The 21,222-nt window shown below is 45.7% G+C and overlaps 1 protein-coding gene across 5 annotated transcripts in view; it reads right to left on the bottom strand.

Moving 5' to 3' along the window:
- Positions 1–20,186, bottom strand: part of LOC311445901 (somatomedin-B and thrombospondin type-1 domain-containing protein-like) — a 76,532-nt gene extending 56,346 nt beyond the window's left edge. For 3 of the 5 annotated variants that reach the window (XR_014698660.1, XR_014698661.1, XR_014698662.1), the window contains exons 1-4: positions 19,779–20,185; positions 16,192–16,386; positions 15,169–15,247; positions 12,627–12,803 (exon numbers count right to left, since the gene is read on the bottom strand). Coding sequence is in view for 2 of the 5 variants with exons in the window: in XM_084538487.1 (XP_084394613.1) it covers positions 7,619–7,736; positions 12,627–12,803; positions 15,169–15,247; positions 16,192–16,386; positions 19,779–19,995 (786 nt within the window). In the remaining 3 variants the exon portion in view is untranslated. The other 2 variants (XM_084538487.1, XM_084538488.1) reach the window with 2 other exon arrangements.
- Between the last annotated feature and the right edge of the window lie 1,036 nt (positions 20,187–21,222).

Genomic DNA, 21,222 nt, shown 5'->3' with positions numbered 1-21,222 from the left:
GAAATTCCTTACAGTTTTGAGGCCCTACTCATTTGCACTGAGACCTTCAAAAATGAAGAATGGGGAAAGAGCTACGGCATTGTTAAAGCGAGGAGTGGAGCAGCAACGCAAGGGCAAGCATTGTATTATAGGACACAGAGCTGATCTCCTGCTTGTTCTCCAAGTACATTGTATTTTTAAAGAAAATGATCATATAAGGAAAGAGTGTGAGTGGGTAACAAAGACGCAGTGACACATGCAGGGGCACTGCGAGAGCTGCCTGTGCTACCATATACACTTACTTCCCTGCTTTGACGTTCTCTGTTTGATGGCAAAAGATTAACCAGTTTTTGGAAGCCGGGATGTTTATGTTCACCGAGTCCTGCAGCTCCCACTCCACTCTTCCATGGCAGAAGGTGGAAATTTTGCAGATTCTTTTCCATGCCATTTGTTTTCTGCCTTTTTCTCTTTGAACCATGCCTCACACAGCAGGGGCTTGCTGGGGAGGTTTGCCCTGGCCAGCCAGCAGCTCCGCACCTCTGGCAGGGCACAGGGGCGGTTTCACGCGTCCTCCCAGCAGCATGGCACCTCCGAACACAACAAGTAACAGTGACTGATAGACACCAGCAGCGTGATTATTTCACAGCCCCTTGCTGGCAGCAGCCGTGCGGCTGTAAGGGGTCATTCTGTGCCAGCAGTCCAACAGACACTCAAGCAGCATGGAAATCTGCAGCTCATTTTGGCAACCTCCCAGACAGTTACAACTTCATTTCCAGGGGAACCTATTCCTGCATCAAGCCCTGATATTCCCCCCAGTACCCAGGGAGCTCTCCCTTTCTCACAACAAGGTTTGTTCCCTTGTTAAAGGTAAGAAGAGGCAGCTTTTGTGCTGCACTTGTCCCCTGCCATACAAGTATGTCACCATGGGTGGTGGCAGTGCTCCACGGGCTCACGTCCATGTGCTTACGTCCTTTTGGGTTGTCTGTCAGTCCTCAGGACAATGTGTAGCTAAAACTTTCCCTTCTACCCAGCATAATGAACAGTGGTGCTTTTCTTGGAAATACTTAGGCTTTTTTTTTCTGGTTTTGGAAAATGAATGCCTCATGACTTGGTTCCTATATTGAGCAGATATTATTAATTTTGGGAGGGCAGCATGCAGAGAGCACACAGAGCGACGTACCTGTCAGGATGCACTCTCAGACAGATAAACAGAGCAGGAAAAGGCAGGCAGGACACAAGCTCCATGGCTTTTACAACTCCACGTGACCAGCTCTTCCACCTGTGCTTACAGGCTGAGTTTTCACACTGCTGTGCCCAAATGAGCCCTGTCAATGCCCACAGCAGGGAGCTGAGTGGGAGAAGTAACTCATGGGCCTCAGAACTGTGCCTGAGCACCATTTGTGAAACTACTCACTCATTTATCCCCTTGAATTGCAACCGAGCCTTAAGCCACCCTTCTTGTTAAAGCACTTCAGAGATCTGTTTCTGTATTACATCCAGCTGCTAGACAGTGTTAAAACAGAGAGGCAAAAAAAATCACAAACAATAACAGCATCCTGTTGACACCCCAGAGAAACCCAGAGTTTCTCCAGCTAGCATCCTTCTAACACAATCAGCAATTGTTCCTGGAAATGCTCTCCCATCAGACTGCTCATCCCAGCACCCACAATGCAGACATGGGTAACAGGCTCTGTTTCAGGGGGGCCCATGACAGCTGCAGACACACCTGCACCCTGAGGGGAGGATGTCCAGATGTGCTCTCCGACACAAGCTCTGATGCTCACAGAACAGCCTCAGCTCACAAATAAGCAGAAAAGCAGAGGATTAGAGGAGCCGGAGAAGCATCAGCTTTCCTCGCCAGCAGGAGGGGCTGAGCAATTCCTGTTTTTCAGACAGGTTCTGCTATGTCTGTAAAGGTTTAATGGGTGAAGCAAGCACAAGGAATAACCCAGGAGTTGGTTCATTAGTTTGGGGACTGGTATGAAACAGAGGAATGTTGAAGCCCGTAGCAGTGGCACCTCCGTACATCCTTCCAGCAATTCAGGAGCACACGGCTGTTGGCACAGAGGGGCTGGGACAGGCCTCATGTAGAGCGAGCCCAAAGCACATCCAGGAACAGCAAGAAAACAACACACAGAAACAGGGCCATGTTCAGGAGCAGCTCGTCAGCCTGAGGATGAGGGAAGGGGGATAAAGAGAAACCTCATGCCCCATTTCCAGTATGGGCCGAGGTATGGAAGTCATGGCTTAGGGAGAGCGTGGGGTCAGATGCTGTGTGTGTGCTTACAAAAAAAGAGCAATACTGTGATATTTACCAGCAGATGTGCACAAATTGCACCATGGTTCCAGCTTTCTCTCTTTTCAATAGCCATCTGACATGTTTACAAGATGAGGCCATGCCCATCCCTCCCTGAACATGTCTTGGTCCCAACTAACGCCACAGTGACTGAGTACGGCCTTCACAGGACAACAAAACAGGGGTACCACAGACTGGCAGCTGGAGGCCCTCCAAATTCTTCTGGATTTAAAAATGTGGGGACCCACAGAACAGCCTGTATAAGTGCATGTTTTTCACCCAGCCTGAAATGGGAGAACCGGTGTTTAAAATGACAAAAACAACCCAGAAAGCACCCTCTTGCTAGTACTTTGTTTTAGTGGTTTGAAGCTGCAGCAAGCATATTTACGGAACAGAATCACCTCCGCTTGTTCAGAACCTGCTCTCCTTTCTCACCTCTCCTCCTCCGCTTGCAGTATCACACTGTCACCAAGTAATTAATGTATCTGGAGAGGACTCTGGGGAAGTTTCCTCCAAAACAATTAAAAAGAAGAACAAAAATAAATAAGTAAAACAGAGAAGTCCGTGATTTAACTACTCAAAATATTCCAAATGAAGGACCAAAAAAAAAAGGCTCTGAAAAGCTAAAGCATTTATGGAAAAGCATTGCTAACTGCTACCATTCAAGCAGAACATGCTCCACTACTCTGGCCACTGAGCAAAATTAAAAAAACCAACATTATCTTTAGAGCAAAAATTTTAATAAAATTAATATTTTTATTGCTGGTGGCACTCTTTACCTTGGACTCCTGAACTTTCTGGGCACATTTTATATCTTTTTTTCCAAATGCCCAAGGGCATTTTCCTTAAAAATGAAGCACATCCTCATACATTCAGATAACTGCAGATGCTGAGCCCCACATATCACGACACTCAGGGAGCCGACAAGCCCGCTGAACATGACATGGTGAAAAATGTTTTTTTACCATCTTCTGCTTCAAATGCAGAAGAAAACTGGTTGAGTCAGAAGCTAGACACTAAAGGATTAGGGTGAAGAAAAGCAGAATTCTCCCAGGGCGTCCCTCTATCTCCATCCCAAGACAATGAGAGATTTCCCTGCAAATGAGTCAAATCAGGTGGCTTCTTCAAAGGTCTTCTTAAACGATTTGTAAAATGTCCGGGATTTTTTGCTTGGTTTTTCATCATTAAAATTGAAATCCCTCAGCTGGAGAGCAGAGGGACCTCTAGCAACATTAGTAGAGGTTAATTTTACTTTTACAGAAATGCAGCTCACTGGTGCTTGGAATTTGTTTGCTCTTCCTTTCATCCGAAGCCAGGCTGGAGCCAGAAAGGTGAGCTGCACATGCACAACTGGCAGATCCTAACCCACGGTGTCCAGCAGGATGATTTGAGAGATGAAGACTGAGCTCCTGGCTTCATGTACTTGCCATGGGTGATGTTCTCCTGCTGGTGCCTGCTGGTGAGAGGTTTTTGGCGTTGTCATGGGAACAGCTGTAATCCTTGGGGAACAGCCTCACTGTGCGAGGCTGCCTTTCTGGTTTGCTGTACAAAGCCATTTTCAGGAGTATTTTGCCTTGGGTTTCCATTAGTCTTATCTTTCCCAAAACCCAGGCTGTAGAAATTACAGAGATTATAATGATGGATGGTGATAAAGTCCCTAGAGGGAACCAGGCAGTGCTCAGTATTTGTCTACACCATGAACTAATTTTCACTTGCCTGGAAAGTGACCTGATAGCTTCATTACCTTCTACTTAAAAGGCTTACTCTTACTCTCTCTCACACACACTTGCATCTTTCCTTTCTTCCCCCAGGAACTCAGTAATAGAATTTGTTTGCTGTTACCTGAGGTGTGGAGGGGAAGCCAGCACACTGCACTGCCTTTTTTAGGATGTGCTGATGCACTGAGACATCTGCAATGTCTTGTTTCACCAAGTGAGGTAGAAATAGAGCTGCTACAAGGGTCTCTCAGGGGCTAATTCTTTCATGCGCCTGCATGCCTAGGCTACAGTGACAGAAGCAGAAGACTGGAAGTTCCACCATGCCACCATCACTGGCTCTTGTTAGGTCCTCCTTTACCCAGCTCTCAGGGATTAGGCGATAGCAAGGGAAGCCCTGACCAACAAGTCACTGACCATAGCAACAGATGATTTTATGCTTACTTATGTAGTGTCGTTGGTCTCACAAGCAGCATACAAAAAAAACACTATTGATTCTCTTCATAATGGTAGGAACAGCTTTCAGATATTTCAGACTTAGCCACATATGAGTCCAGTTGTCCAAATAATTCACCTTTGATTTAAGAATAAAATGGGTGGTCAATTCAAAATGATTTTTTTCCTCCAGTATTTTTCCTGAAATGATAACTTGAAAATAATGAAGGGGGGATGAATTAATTATTTTGACTCAGATTGTTTCAACACAGAAATAAAGATCCAAAATCAGAAATCAATACATTTCACTTAGGAAATATAAAACATTTTAGCATTCTAAATCCCTCTCTTTTCTCTGTGTCCATCTGTGGAGACAAATCAGCAAAATGCATGGATTCAAAGCAACTTCAGTCAACTTAAAATGCATTTTAGCAAACCAACTCTGAACCTTAAAAAATATAATCGAGATCAGATCCTGTAGCAATCTGACCCAGAACATTACTTCTGAGCAGTCTATCCTCAAAATTCTCAACTCTCCATGCCTTGCTCCACTCTCTTAAGAGACTGAGTCTGCAAACTTTTTACATGTCAAATTTATACTGAAACCAGCTAGAGTTTCCTACAGCTTCTGCTGGTATAGAACAAAGCATTGAAGGAAGGAAGGAAGGAAGGAAGGAAGGAAGGAAGGAAGGAAGGAAGGAAGGAAGGAAGGAAGGAAGGAAGGAAGGAAGGAAGGAAGGAAGGAAGGAAGGAAGGAAGGAAGGAAGGAAGGAAGGAAGGAAGGAAGGAAGGAAGGAAGGAAGGAAGGAAGGAAAAACCTTTTATAGCTCACTTATTCTCAAGACACTGAAGCAGGAGCATACTCTTCAATTTCAGCAAGGGTTGGGGTCAAGGAGGCTGTTTCATACCATTTACATGTGGCAGATGCCAATCATCATTTCCTAAAAGATCCACAACCAAATGGTTTAATGTCAATACTAAACATTTGGCAGCAAGTGTTATGACAAAAGTCTTATACACAAATATAATACGGTATCGCTTAAGTACTCAATAGAAGAAAGGGATTGCAATTAAGGTGCTTTAAGGTACCACATAATTTCATTGATTATAATAAATGCTTCTCCCACTTGACAATATCATGTATTGTCCAGTACAGACTCTTCCCACCTGGTTGGTTCTGTTATTATAGGAGAGGGGCACCAGGATGAACACTACATTTGGAAGACTGATTTTTTAAGCCTTACTAAACAGAAATTACATCCTTTAGTGATTCAGTACTCAGTTCTGAAAGCATGTGATATGAGAAGGGGTTCATGTTGTCAAAAGTTGAGTTGATTTTGAAAGTGAAAAATGTTTCCAATAGCAGGCTTCATTCTGCTGCTGAAATGAGCAGCTGCCTCCTTAGGTTCTTGTGGCCCAATACAGGGTTTCTGCAGGATAAAGAAAGCCTTCCAGTGACTAAATGCTACTGTGATTATGTATCTCTGGCAAGAAAAAGAACCTGACTTCCAGCTTGATAGACATTCCTCGTTGCAAAAAAATGCTGCACTCTATTTATTCATAAGCCATTCCTCAGCGGATCACGTCCCTCTGTTCACAAGCCAGTGAGTTTTCCTGAGCAGACCACAAAGGCAGATTATGTCAGACAGTGAAGCACAAGCTTTTTTTTGTTAATCCAGTTACTCTGGGATGAGATCACCCCACCGTGAGTCATTAAATTCACACAGACAACTTGTAACACACAATAAGAAGCGAAGCCTTGTTCTAGAATCCCTACTGCACTGCTCAGGAGGCATCAAGAGCTTTTAGGCCTCTCAGCACCATACTACACGTCTATCTATCCGTCTGAAGCACTTATCCTCAGTGCCCTGTAAGCTTTTCACAAAAGCCAACATAGACTCTAGGTGGGTTTCAAGACCCAAAGAACAGGCCTAGACTACAGATGGACTTGAGCATCAAAACTTTCTTCTGAACCCACCTCCAGCCACTCAGCTGGGTTTTGATGAATGTAATCACCTAGATGTTTGCCACTGCAGCACTCTGCCACAAGCCTTTTCTGTGCCTGGCCTTCAGGTTATAATTCTTTTAAGGAGATTCAAAGTTATGTGTACATTAAAAGAAATATATCCTCTTCTGCATACTGGTAGGTCATGGTGCTCAACTTCCTTCTGCAAATCCTCAATGGTTATGGAACTGGACAGCAGCGACTTCTCTTACCTGCTGGAGCACAGGAGTGGACAGCAAAATTGGCTGGAACAAATTAAGTAGGGTCAGAAACTAAAGAGATGGCACTACACAGGTTAATCAATCTCACACTGGGAGAACATCTTCAGTCTCTTTTATTTCCATTTATAGAAAAGTGTGAACATAAATCATCAGACTATAAAGAAAATATTTCAAATATTTTCCAGTTAAAAATACAAGGCTACAGCCGACCCCTCCAGGTACACCTGGGATAACTTGCTATTGGGATGAGTTCCAGAACAGCACTGCATTTTGGGGCAACTCCAAGATGCTCCTTGAAACCTGAAGTCAAGGACCCATTTATCCCTGGTACCTTCTATTCTCACAGATTTGAACAGGCTCATTTCTAAGTTTTTCCATTATCTCAGCAGCACAAGATCAGCCCTCTGTAAGAGTGAGGATCAATATGGAAGGAGGATCAATATGAAATGATGAGACCGGGGGCAGGTGGAGGGAGGCAAACAAAAGGGAAAGATATATAAGCACTGGCATCCATGAAGAAATACTATTGCCATGAAAAGAAGGCACTTGAGTTAAATCATTCTGCTGTTGAATTTTTTTAGTAGGACTTTAGAAAACAATCATTAAACTTGGGTTTATGTGGACTTTTTTGTCTGCTTTCTTACGTGAGGATGGGGAGGGTTAATTTTAAAGACAGCAGGGTCAGAAAGACCTCTGTCAGGCAGAAGAGGCTACACAGAAAGATATACAGATATACAGATATTCTGGATATACAGAAAGAGGCTGGCACTTCACTGCCAGCCTGATTTCTTTGGAAATTGAGGAGTACACACAGACAGAGATGACCCAGTGCAGACAGCAACCTCTTGAACGTAAGCAGCATAGCCTCTGACATGGAGAAGTCATTGTTTTGGCTGTGATTATTCTTGCTGCTCCGTGCTTGTGCCAGACAACTGTCACACCACTTGCTTGCTGAGACTGTCAGGGGTTAGATGAACAAGAAGCTGTGAACAGAAGGACAGGAGCAAGTGTCCAGCTGGCGAATTCTCTTCCAGGTTCCCCTGCATTGAGGGTTCCCTACTGCTTGCCAGTGCAACAGCTGATTCCTGAAACACAAGCATAAGAGGGAGAAAGTCACCGCGCTGCACTGCTGCTGCAGGAAGTCACTTGTACAAGCAGGGCTTAAATCACTGAGTCAGTCCCGTTCAGTTTCCTAACATCAGTTTTCACTCCATAGACCCAATTCTCCCTTTCTGCTGCTGTGAAGTGGCAGCAGGCAGTGATCCCCATAGGATTACAATAGTGTGAAGCAGTCCTCACAGGAACACTGGACTGAAAGAAGCCAGAGCAGCACATACTGCAGACGCTAAGTCCAAAATGATTCACAGAAACCTTCCTTCTAAGGTGTTCATCGTTGCATGCAACAACTCACGAAATGCTCCCACATCCTCGTAGCTCCTGTACTGAAACACTTGACAGGCTGCATGGTGGGCAAAATCTCTGTGTGTTTCCCTTTCTGTGCTCCCCCTCAGCAGACGGAGCTCTGTTGCCATCCAAGGCCACTGAGATGCTGAGTACCCAGCACACATAACCCACAGCACACTTCCATGTGAGCAGGTGCAGGGACGTGAGCATCTCTCTCTGTACAACCACATCAGTGGACCATCTGCTAAAGTTATTCTGCCTTGCTAAGAGCTGCATGCTAACACGGCTTCTTGATTGCAGCTGGCTAGAGGTACCAGACCTTCCTTTGTTGGAACAAGGCTACTGACAGGTCTCTTAAGAAGATGAAAAACAAACAAACAAAAAACCCCACAATGCTGTTCCCTCAGGCAGTCCATCAATTCATTGACCAGAACTGAACAGACAGATATCCTATTAAAACAACCAAGCAGATCTATAGGCTGTTTTTCACAATCAGTGGCTGCAGAAGAAATGCTGGCCAAAGAGCCACAGAAACTAAAAATCTGCTATAGCAAAGGATCACTGCAGGCAGTAGCAGCACAGGCTTTGATACAGATACTCCCTCATGAGCATATATACCTGGGCTTGAACAGGAGACTTATAAAACCCATCTCCACAAGCAGCTGGAGTACAAGAAACAAGACATGCAGTGTGTTCCTTTCCAGAAATCATCATTTACTAGCTTAAGGGAGTTCCTCACATCAGTGCGTCTCAGACCTGTCCTTTGGAGAAGCACAGATATCACGATCTCCAGATACCCTCTTGCCCTGTGCAGAGGGCTGTCAGCAGAACAGTCCAACAGATCCCTAACTTCTGCTTGTTTTATAGTTCCGTGGAAACTGGAATTAGTGCTCTAGCTCCATGAAGATAACTCTGCCCTTAGTTTAATGAGATGTCATGCTCCAGAGCAGGGTTTTATGCATCACACATGGTTGGAAGAAGACTCACTGTATTTTTCTTCTGGCTTCAGGTCATCTCAAAATACCAGAATCTACACAGGGAGGATTAAGATCCCAGATAAAGCAGGCTGCACAGATCAATCCCATCCCCTTCAAAACTTGGGCTGCAGCTTTACCTTTAAAAGGCTTTACTCCTTAAACACATAAGCTAAACTTGCCAACTCCAGCCTTGCTGGTGGGGAAGGCAAATACTGACTTTGCTATAAATCAAGTCCATCCATTCTCTTTCTTTCCCGCCCCGCCATGAGCATAGGCATAAACTACTGCAGTCTGGACATTTATGTGCTACAACCGCTACAGCTTGCTCCAGATGATGAAGAGCAGCCGATCCTTCTAGACACAGGCTGAGTAACAGTTTCACAGATGTCAAGTTTGCTGCATTGTGCTTTATTTGTAGATCTTTCAGAAGATGATCCAAAATTAACAGATCAATTTCCTGGCTCAATGCTCTGCATTGTTTATCTCTTAACCTTCTAGAAGGAGGAAGCCAATCCAAGCAATTGAATTATCCCTGATGGCCACAGAGACCTGGAAATAAATCAAATATTTTGGGAAACCTCCTGAGCTTGCACACATTTCACAACAGGGGTTAAAATGAACTAGCATCTTCTACAGAGTGGGAGACAGGTGGAAGGCACAGATAACAAGCATCTCCAACTTGACGCATTTATAAGCCAGACTCCACTTAGACATTAGACGATAATTAGGAAATACTCATCAAAATATACCAGCATTGCTGAGTTTATTTTAAACTCTGTCAGATGTTTTCCTTCCTGAGAGTCACTCTTGGAACAATATCTCAGGGAGCTTAATGCTGGCACAAGCTGCCGAACTGACAGTGCGAGAAAAGCAAAGCACAGGCACGGCGTGGGTGTGACGGAGCAGCAGCTGTGCATGCTTCCCCGCACAGCCTCAGCCAGGCAGACCCAGGGCAGCACGATGGCACAGGGCAGCTGGTGTAACCACTGCTCTAAGGTCACCAGCAAACCACCCACAGCTCCCCAGCAGGGTGTCTGGCAGGGTTACACAGGTGAAAATTCAAAATGAGAGTGAGCTGAGTATGCAGCCAGACTCATGAGCGGATCTGGGTGTACTCACCCAGGCTGCATCCTAGGCTCTGGCATTAGCTTTGGCCTCCCACCATCCTTTATCTCAGGGCAGCAGTTGCCTTCCCATCTTCTTCCACTGTTCTTTCTAAGCATCACATTTATGCTCTCCACATCTGGCCAGCAAATCCCAGCCTGAACAGCTCGCCACACGTTCCTCTCACAGCACTGCTCCATTCCAACACTGCACGCTCAGATACATCCACTGACTGACAGAAGGCAGAAGCCTTTTCACAGACATTTCCCTCACCCTACTCAACGGTTATCCCCACCAAGAGTCCTTTCCTCCACGTAACCTGGTTGAAAAAAGGTGTATTATTTCTGGAAACTCTAATTATAGTTAGCTCTGTTAATATAAAGAATAGCTGTATTAAATATTCAGGATGTTGATATCACACAAATCAAGCAATGTATCCAGCCCTAGACAAGAATCAACTTGATCCACCACTGTCAGGTCACAGTGTTGAGCACCAGACCACGGCATGAAGGTTCTCTAGTGGACGTGTGGGGGTCATCTACAAATCCATGTGAAACGTAAGGGAAACTTTCTCACACGCACACAGGAGGAAGCTGCAGGCCAGACATCATTCATGTTCCACCAGCCATTTGCCTGCTCATCTCTGCCAAAGCTGCCCAGCACTGCCAGTTCAAGGAGACATAAAGTGTGTCTCCATCGTCCTGCAGATAAGAGCTTTGCTCAGGCCAGCCCAGGCCCAGCGCTGCAAGCCTACATTGCTACCCTGGCAATGAACTCAAGTGAACACACATGGTACTTCAGCTTGGCACATGCAGAGAGCTCATACCTGCCCAGAAAAATGCCACAGGCATGACTTCATTTGATATTATAGGCAGTAACACTGGAGGGGTGAAAGCTTACTGTGTTAAAAGTTGTTTTCCCTGCTGGTTCTCACATGCCTGATATGAAACGGACCCACCAATTTATCTTCCAGACCTACAGCAAGTCTCTGGGAACAATTCCTAGGTTCTGCTCAGTTCCAGTGGATTCAAACTCGCTGCTGAGACACGGGCCGAGTCCTAGTTCACTGAAGTCAGTGAACCAGTCACCATCCGCTCCAATTCCTTTATGACTACCCATGCTGGCAGGCTGAAGGCTGGAGATGAATCAGATCATCATTCCTGAGGGACACAATCATATTTAATTTGCGCTTCTATTCCACATACAGTGTTGTTCACCCAATAGCTAGGCAAATGAAAATGCCCTCTTCCTTTTTATGCAGTCCTGTGAGGAAACCAATTTCTGAATATACTTTTTATTTTGCTTAATCTGATGTTCCTGTCTGGCTCCAATGTTTTTGTAAAATAACATTATTGTAAGCTTTTAAAATTATTTACATATTGAACACAAGAAAGAGTTTTTCCTTGCCACACCAGTAAGATTTTTTCCTCTTTATATAAAAGCCTTTTGAAACCTTTGTACATAACAGGCTGAGGCAAGGAAGGAAAAGAACCTTACATGATTTCCTCTTACTAAAAGCCTGAGACAAACCCTGATAAAAGGACCAGTATTGGCCGTCTTGCTAGTGCAATACTTTGTGTGCTTAAAGCCTAATAAACCTAGTTTAGAGTTCCTAAGCCAAACAATCATGGTTATTTCAACCTTTATACATGTTTTTAAAATATTCCTCCCCACCACTGACAGACAATGACTTTCCCAGCCAAGGCTGTTTTGCAGTTTCATAGGATGCCTTTAATAAAGCAACCACAGGGTTAAATTCCGAGAGTATCAGGATAAAAGCAATGCACAAGCTGTGCCTCCAATGACTACAGCAGAGGTTTGGGAGCCAGGACTCCTCTGTTGCTGGCTCTGCCACAGAAGTATTTCACAGCTTCAAGCCATTCCCTTCATCCTCCATCTTCACTAGAGTCTACCCAACCTGTACAACTAGGGTGGTCTCCATCAATCACCCCAAAGCATTTTCAACTTTCCAGGGAAAGGATGCTGAAAGTGCAAGGAGTTAACAGTATTTCCATCCAACCTCAGGTGCCAGCACTTACCCGAAGTCCCTAAGCCAGCTACCACTTGCCAGGAATATACATAAATGGTCACTTGTAGGGAAAAAAAAAATCCCCAGTGCTTAACAATTTGTTTTATTTGACATCTGACAGAATCGTTAACTTTGGAGGTATGGTTGAAGTATCTTTAAAACACCAGCAAAAAAACCCACACAACTGTTCCACTTAAAAGTCAGTGAGATTTAGCAGACTAAGTGCAGGGACTCCCATGCTCTAGACCTATCTCTGCCACTACCTTCACCAGGATATTTCATCTCTGCAAGAAAGTAATTAGAGCATTTCCAGTGTAACTCATGGTATGCAACAAGGATCACCACTTAATATATGTACAGCGCTTCAGCGAGCTGAGTGTAGCGCATTATGAAACTGGGACAAGCAGATCAAGGAACTAAAACAAAAAATCCAACATGAAAAAAGAATCCAAAACTCTTACTTTATGCTTCCGCTGCCATCCCCGTAGCAATGTAGACTCTTGGAGTCTAAAGCTGGGTGCTGACACTCCACGCAGACAGTGTGGCCCTCCCTGAGATACTGCATCCAGTGAGTGTACGAGTGGTGACTGTGCAAGCAGGCCGGCGTGATGGCCACAATCTGGAATTCGACACAGTATCTGCAAGCAAAATAACCAACTAGGTTAGCGCCTTCTGCGGGACTATAAGAGCAAGATGAAATTCAGTGACTACAGATCACTAATTAGAAACAAACAAAATCCATCACCCAAGGCTATGAAAAACAGAACACGTGAAGTACCTGTATTCTGACAAGCTTAAATGGGGAGTAAAGCTACTCTGTGATGCTTTCAACTCACATATCAAATAATAGCAGGTATTACCAACACCTCTTTTACAAAGGAGATGCAAATAGGTCAAGCATTTGACTAAAGCCAAAAACCAATAGGGCCAGATCTTCTGATTCCATGCCTGGTATTCATTTGCTCAGCCATGCTTCTCCATCATCTCAATGACTTACAATGAATTTTGTAGAGTGATTTGTGATGGGAGCTAAGATTTGGTCCGTAAAGGTTTTCCTTGCAATGATCTCCCTCCTAAGAGACAGTGAGGTTGTCGTGTCTCGTTACAAAGACTACCAAACTGACATGGCACTTCTGCTCTGCTCAGACTGCTCTGTGCTTCTGCTACTAACCAAACCTGGCAGAAAACTGAAAAGAACTGGCCTTGTTTGAAGGGGAAAACCAAGGAAGTTCAGTAACTGTCTACAAACACAGCAAAGAATTGGGTTCCGGTCTAGACTGGTTGTATATCAGTTATCATGGGGATTTCCAAACACCTTCAAGTGAACTGTGCAAGCTGCATGCTTCCATGCCTTATCTGAAAGGGAGCAGGAACAAATGCATGCAGTAGACCTGTGCTGACATTTCCAAATTCTACAGGAAGAAGACTCAACAAACTATGCAAGGGAGGCTCAGGGTCAACAGATGCTCTTTCCTTCAGATACTTAAGTGAGGGGAGTGGACACACCCACACACTATGGAAATGCTTACATGTGCAACAGCATGTGGGGAAATAAACTAACAAGTATTTGGCTACTTCATGCTGTAAGCACAGTTCTGGGAAACTCTACGAGCCATTCACGGGAATTGCAGCTCTCCACAAGAAACAAGTAAACCATCAGAGACTACAATACAGTTCTGTGGAGAACAACCACACTGCAAAGCTGTTCGAGAGGGCTGATAGGATGAAAGATAACCTTTCGTATCAGCACTGTTGCTGCAACTAACGACCCCAACTGGGAAAGAAGAGGACTGGGAAGGTCAATGCCAGCCCTCTGTGTTTGGGGCATCAGTCTGGAGGCAGTTCAGCACACACAGAGGCAGCTGTGTCTCAGTGGGTAAAAGGCAACAGACAGTTTTCTGCACAATCCTGTCTGTACCTGTGCTGTGCAACTGTACTACAGAAGAAAACGGGCAGCATTACATCCAAAAGGAGCTGAAATAGGAGGAGGAAGAGTTTCTCAAAATAGCAGATTTTGTCCCCTTAGAATTTATTCCATTTACACAGAACAGTGCAAACAGCACCTGTTTCCACTTCTGATACCAAGGCATTATCCCTCAGGTCAGCAGCTCTCAGCAACACTTCTGGGGGCTCAGCATTAACCCTCAGAAGCCAACAATAGCCATAACATATTTCTATTCCATGACGCCTGTCTCCATTATACAGTTAAAGACTGGATCTCAATGATATACATAGATAGAAAATAAACCCTGGATCAGGAACACACTGTTCTCTCTCATAGAAACTAGTATGGACCAAGGCTCCTGTAAGGCTGGTGTTACAAGTTTTCCAGTCAGTGAGTCTCTTAAGGAAGAGAGACATGCTGGACTTAACACTGGTTAAAGAAGTAGCACAGAAGTTTCATCTGTCAGGATTGCTGAGCAGACACATCACACGCCAGCACCCACAGTCTGACAGCATTAATTCTTATAGAGGAGCCACCAGTCCATCTTATTTGACTATTCGTCCTAGCTAAGTCCACTGCTTCTTAACTGTGCAGTATACCACACATGCTTATAGTAAAGATGCATGTATAAATATTAAATGTGGTCTGTGGTTAGGAATCTTTTCAGGAAGCAGTCTAACTCATGACAGCCACAAAACTTTCAAGAGCTCCTTGCCAGACATCCTGCCATGAAGACAAGCACTGAGCGCTCCAACTGGACACTGAGAAGAGCTGAAGTGACTGGTCTTTGGTCTACTGATCACCCGATCTCAGCTCATGGCATCACTACTGTTTAAGATCTGAATTTCAGCCTTGTACTGGCCTTACATCAAGGCAGTCCAACAACTTTAAGGTCCATTGCAGATATTGCTGTTGCTCAGGGGAGAGCAGCACCCTGCTCTAATGAAGTGCTCTTGTCCTGATGGTTCTTATCAGCACGATGCTGGGCCCTGAACTGCTACCAGAGAGATGTTCAAGGTAGAATATGACTGTGTCACTGTGCTGAATCTCCAACTTACCCCACTCTTTCATTGCCATCATCTGCAGCTCTTTTTTTCCTCGCTTTTCCAAACCCTCCTGTTGTTATTAACGCGGGGACTGCATATATCAAAGAGAAAAAATACACAGAGTAAGTGATAACAGCACACTGAGGCTGTCAATGTCTGCAAAACAGTGAAGATGGACCTTTAATCTCATATGGTTTTATTTTTGGCAGGAGAGAAAAACAAATATAACTTTGTATTTTCATATTATCAGTGACCACCAATCATTTCATTGAGAAGAGAATCTGTATAGCTACTATATTTTTGCCTGAGTAAAGCAAACCTTTGCATCTCTGAAGTGGAGTAAGGCACTCCCAAAAGACAGAGCGGGAGGCAATATTCACTTAATGCCAACTCTCAAGAGGATTGGAAAAGCCAGTTGTAACTAGAATCCAGACTGGACAGATTTTGACCCAAAAATAACAGTAACAAAAATAATGAGCAGTTCTTCTAAAAATCAGCAAATGTATGTCATAAAAAGTTAACCAGGACAAACTCAAATCAGGTATTTCTCCACAAAGCAGCAGGAGGTTTACTCTGCATGCACTCTGTTCCAGTGCAGAGAAGTCATACCTTGCCTTTGATGGGTATTGCTCCTTCATGACTTTTTACAGATGACTCATTCATTACAAGAAAAAAAAAAAAGTGCTCAACACTCACTTCCAGAAGTTTTAAACTAGCATTAATCTACCAACTCTATCGAAAGTGCCAGAGATTTACAGCTGTATAAGTGAGAACACAATAGGTCTGTAATATTTCACTTTTGAAACACACCAGACCACAGCAAACGGCAGGTGCTATTTTTAAATATTGTCCCAGGAAGGATATCTCTAAACCCCTGCATGAAGAGCTCAGTTCTCAGTTACACCAGACAGGCCCAGAGCAAATCTGCTGGTGTCTCAAAACAGCTCTTTTCAAATACAATAAAGACCAAGTCTGCTGGCGTAAACAAGAGTCCTACCCCTATTACCAAGACACTTACACTTTCAGCGGACTTACTCAGGTACTGTTTGCACTCTGTTCCTTGCTGAGTCCAGTACTCCACGCAGCCAGCCCTCTCCTCCAGAGGAGGGCACACCTCTCCTCCATTCCTGGGCTCCTGGATGACATGCCTCCTCCGAACACGGTATGTTGTCTTGCAAGGCTCTGCACAGCCACTCCAGACACTCCACTGAGATACAACACAGGGCATAACTGGAAGAAGAGTAAGAAACAGGAGTGTAAAATGTTACAGAAATGAGGCAAGCAATGCTCCTTCTCCAGAAAAGACACTTATTGACACAGCTCTGTACAACCTTCCTTTTTCCACAATTGTCCCAAAGTTGTGCCAGGCACTTCCCAGTAGCTCGGTTCCCAGGAGTCATCTGGCCAGAAGTTCCAGCCAACCAACCCAGTCCAAACTACATGGGGCCACTCACCTCCCTCTAGCTACGCTGCTGCAAGCTTCCAATGCAAACTGGTACCTGCACTGAATGAACTGTCACACAGAAAATGACAACCAGCCATGGAGTATGAACCTCTGCATGGCTGGCTGGAGTTGATGGCAGAGTTCTAGAAGTGAAATACAATACAATAGCTTCCAACTTGTACATGTTGGTACCAATTTCAAGACATTTATCCATGACTTTAAGTTTTGGGAATCTTTAGTAAGTAATGCATCAAAAATCTTCATGTCCTTGAGCATCCCTACCTGTTCTCACACAGTATTTTTGGTGCCAAAGTCCAAAGCTTCGGCTTACAAGCAGCTGCAGAAACGTCTCCCCTTAGCATTTAATATCCCATTCATTCACTCTAAAACACACCAATATCATTCCCTATGTCGCATATCCCCTTTTGTGATCTCTTCCCCATGAGCATGCCCATAGTTGAGCTTCATAGGACTGCACGTCTGGAGAGAACTATCCAAAATAACAGAGGAAGCGCTTGAGAGCACAATAGCATTCACCTGCTGGCCTCTCTCAACGGCAACCTGGTACAATAGCTCATGATATACTACATCAATTGTACTTAACCAACACAACCTATACATCAAAAACAACACATCCAGGAAAAAAACACTTGCAGGTAAGCCCAGTCAAAAAATTCTACATCCTTTGGATCTACATAAGAAATACAACTTAAGGAACTCATGCCTTGCTCAGATATGCCACCATCAGGACTATTCACTCAGCTCACTTCTGATCACATTCTGCCTATTCCTTCATAGCCTAAGTGACTGGACAAAGAACTGTACCTTTTCTTGGTATTATCCACAGAAGCATTTTAGATTTTAAGCAAACACCTTGGCAGGAAAAATAAAAAAGAAAAGGAAATTTGTATCGTTACTCCCAGGTCATTGTTGCTGATGTGGTAGGTCTAATACAGCCACACAGGGTACCATAGGTGGGTTTAGCATGCGTGTATTCACATTTTCCACTGACTCCAGTAACTACTGCTTTTGCAAATATTTAGGCAGCAGAAGTGCAATTCCTGTCCTCCCTGAGCCTTTCATCTTCTTGGGTGGCGCTTTCAACTAGCAAACAAAATTTGGAATGAACACAAAACTCTTATGAGGACCAAGTGAATGCAGCGAGCCTTCCGCTGGCAAAGGGAGAGCAGGGGGACATCAAGGAGCACTGTCTAGCTTCACTGTCCCTGTAGCACTCCTGAGAAAGAATTCTGTGATGCTAAGCCGTACATTTATTATCACAGCATAGGAAGACTACCTGGCACACAACTGCCGAAACATTTCACTGCTTCTGTGTCCACTCTTTGTCTGTGAACCACACCATCTGACCTGACTTAGCAGAAGGCAGAAGGCCACCAGTATTCCAGCCTTGGCTGCTCTGGCATCTCTCTTTCTCCCAGCAGGACACTGGCTGGCCTCCACTGTAATTGTGCCTGGCTAGCCCTTCTGCTCAGGAACTCCTGACAGGTATCAGTGGGAACAGAGCCTCACATGCCTTTTGTAATTAACTGTGCCTCACAATTCAATCTTCCTTGCCTGGCTGAAACAGTAACAGGAGCACACAGGCGCAGAGAAGCTGGGATGTCACTGTTTTGATTACATCCCTTCTTCCCTCATGTCTTCAGAAACTTTAGGAAGATTTTTCAAATGCTCTTCTTTTTTGTCCAAAGGCACCACAAACAGTTTTTAAACCTATTCAAAGATTTATCAGTTATCTGAGACATTTCATATTTGCAGCAATGTACCACAAGAAAAGCCTGTGCATCAGCTTGTATGCTGCACATTAAAATCCTTTTGTGCATCACATTTATTTTGAATCTTCTGCTCTCTTCAGTTTCGTTTGGCCTCAGATATTAATGTCTTTGCCTTCATATTTTGCTTTAAATTTAGTTTGATAAAGTAGCTCTGTAGCGATTGGACAAAAAGAAAACTACAGAAGAAAGGCCAGGCTACAAAGACAGAAGTCAAAGCAGAGTTGGGTCCCTTCCACGCAGCACAGAGGGACCACAGGCAGCAGGGCAGCGGTATCATGCCATGCACAGAGCCAGTCCTCCAGGACCCATCCGAGCCGGCAGGATGCTGTCGTACCGCCGGCATGCCACAGGACGGCACCGCCGAGCACCGTGCGACACCAGGGACACCACGGGACTGGAGCCGTGATTGCCCTTTGCCATTTCCTCATGAGGTGTAAGCACCTGCAAACACATTTCTCTTAGCACCCTGCTGTAACACGAACGGGGGGCGTGAGGGGTTCCTACTGATGCCAGCTATCCCGGCGGACTGCCGAAAGCAGCGGGAGCTGAGGAGAACAGCCAGCAGGGCCGGGGCACTGCTGTGACAGCCTGGGGCCAGCTGTGCCCGCGGGTTGGTGGTGGTCTGTTCACAGTTCGTCTAAAGTGCATCAGGATGATCTTATTTCCTTTCAGCTTTGGGATATTTCCTACCTGCCTTCCAGCTCTCTTTTGAAAGGAAAAAGGCAACTGAATCACAGGAACATCAGCCTGAAGCAAAACGGTGCAAAAAGGCACAGCTATGCAGGCTGGAAAATAAAAAAAGCCATTATGTGGGGGGATAAGTCTCCTCAAGGATGCTATTTGTGGGGAAGGGATATGGGATTGCACCGCTCACTAAAATAACTGATCTTCCTAATACACACCTGTACCTTACCAGCAGACATTTACAAAGGCTCAGCAGCATGGGCTCTGCAGGGCTGCACGGATCAGCAGGAGCAGTGGGTTTGATCCCATCCATCATCATCAGCCCCCAAAGGCACTGGGACAGGGGACTTCTGAGTTGGGAAACGTCCCATTTCACATGTGTAAACCCGTCAAGTCATTTAAGCTCCCCTTCACCACTCGGAACAGCAGAGCGAACTTCTCTCTTCGAGGTTATTTTGGGGCTCTGCTCCCACTCCAGCTCGCCAAGGCAGGCACGCCCGTCCCTTCCACCATTCCCACACCCATTCTGACACCCCCAGCCCATGGCACCTGGGCACCTCCAAGCCTTGGTGTGGAGCAAAGCTCCCCGGTTCGGCCACCCCACATCCCCTGTCACCATCCCCACACCCGTACCTGAGCCGTGCCCGGTGCGAGACACCTTGAAAGAGGACGGGCAGCGGGGCACCGGGAGCCACACTCACCTGGGCAGGCCCGGGCATAGTCGTGGCAGCAGTCGAGGGTGTGCTCGCACGCCTGGTCGCAGTAGCAGGGCCCGTAGGAGCCGTCGGGCCGCCAGCCGGTGCCCAGGCAGGACGGGTCTCGGCCGGGGCAGCACAGCCCCAGGGCGGCACAGCCGGCGGCGGCGCGGCGGGGCAGGGCCAGCAGCGCCAGCACCAGCGCGGCGGCACGGCCCGGCATGGCGGCCCGGCACGGCCTGAAGGGACCGAGGGACGGCTCTGCCCGGCCCCGGTTGCTTTCGTTACTCCCCGGCTGCTGCGGGGGGAAGGAGCCGGCCCGCCTCCCCCGCGCCCCGGCCCCGCCGCTGTGAGGGGAAGGCACCGGGCAGGGCCCGCCCGGCCTCCCGCGGGGTGCCCCGGGGCCGGGGCGCGGCTCCTGGCCTGGGGCCGTGGGTTCAGAGCCGGCTTCCAGAGCCCTCGGGCGGCTCTCGGTGTTCCTGCCGGAGCCCGGAGGCTCCCCCGCCTTCCGGGCAGCTCCACGAAGGTGCTGCGGGGTTTTGAAGGGGATCGCTTCTGCCAGCCGAATTGTCGTGAGGAGTGTCAGCAAAACCAACCAAAAGAGACTTTTTTTATTATTATTATTTATTTTCTTCCCCCCAGATTTGACTCCAGCATATCTCAGGAGGCATTAAAAACCTGAAACTACTCCTCTCCCACTACAGTACAGCAGCTTGTAAGAAAGCGACCCAGCTGGCTACAGTGCCTCTCTACAGAGCTCCTCTGAATTTTCTGCTTACTTTCAAATGCAAGAAGCTTAGTGATTAGAGCCACTCCTGTGAATTATTTAGCTATTCAGTGGGACGCTAAAGGCTTTACTGTAACTTCTTATCAAACAGACTTGCTTTAAAATTGATCACAACAGATGTTACACCTTGCTGAATAGTGTACTGGGGTTTATAAAACCCACCCACTGAATTTTTGCGATTCATTATGCTACTGTACTAACGGTGGGTATGGGCAGAGTGTTCCCACTTCAGGGAGATTGCAGAAAAGATGCTTCTAGAAAAAAAAAAAAATAAATAAAAACACGAATACTGCTGGACAGGCTAACACCTTCATCATGCGCAGTGCTGGAGGTATGGGAACAGAGGAGACCTGGCATCATACCAAACCAGGCATAACATGGTAAAATCTTCCAAAAAGATAAGGAATAAAAGGAACTTCAGCTTCTTTGTATGTTCCTAGATACCTGTATCAAGGAAATGATGTCTCATTTTCTTGGCAGTGGTCAGATATCACCTCCTTGGAAATCATAGACGTAACAAATCCTACAGTGGGTAAGAGACAAAAAAAGCCATGAGAGGAAAGAGAAGAGCACTAAAAATTAGAGGCCATAGGGTCTACGGAGAAATTTAAAGATACCAGATGTTAATTCCTGCCTCTGCCAATGAGTCACTCACTACGTGAA

Source organism: Aythya ferina, assembly GCF_964211825.1.
Source record: "Aythya ferina genome assembly, chromosome: 16".
In the NCBI taxonomy this organism is placed as follows: Eukaryota; Metazoa; Chordata; class Aves; order Anseriformes; family Anatidae; genus Aythya; species Aythya ferina.
The sequence above is the reverse complement of the archived record's forward strand: the minus strand, read 5'-3'. Positions and strand labels throughout refer to the sequence as shown.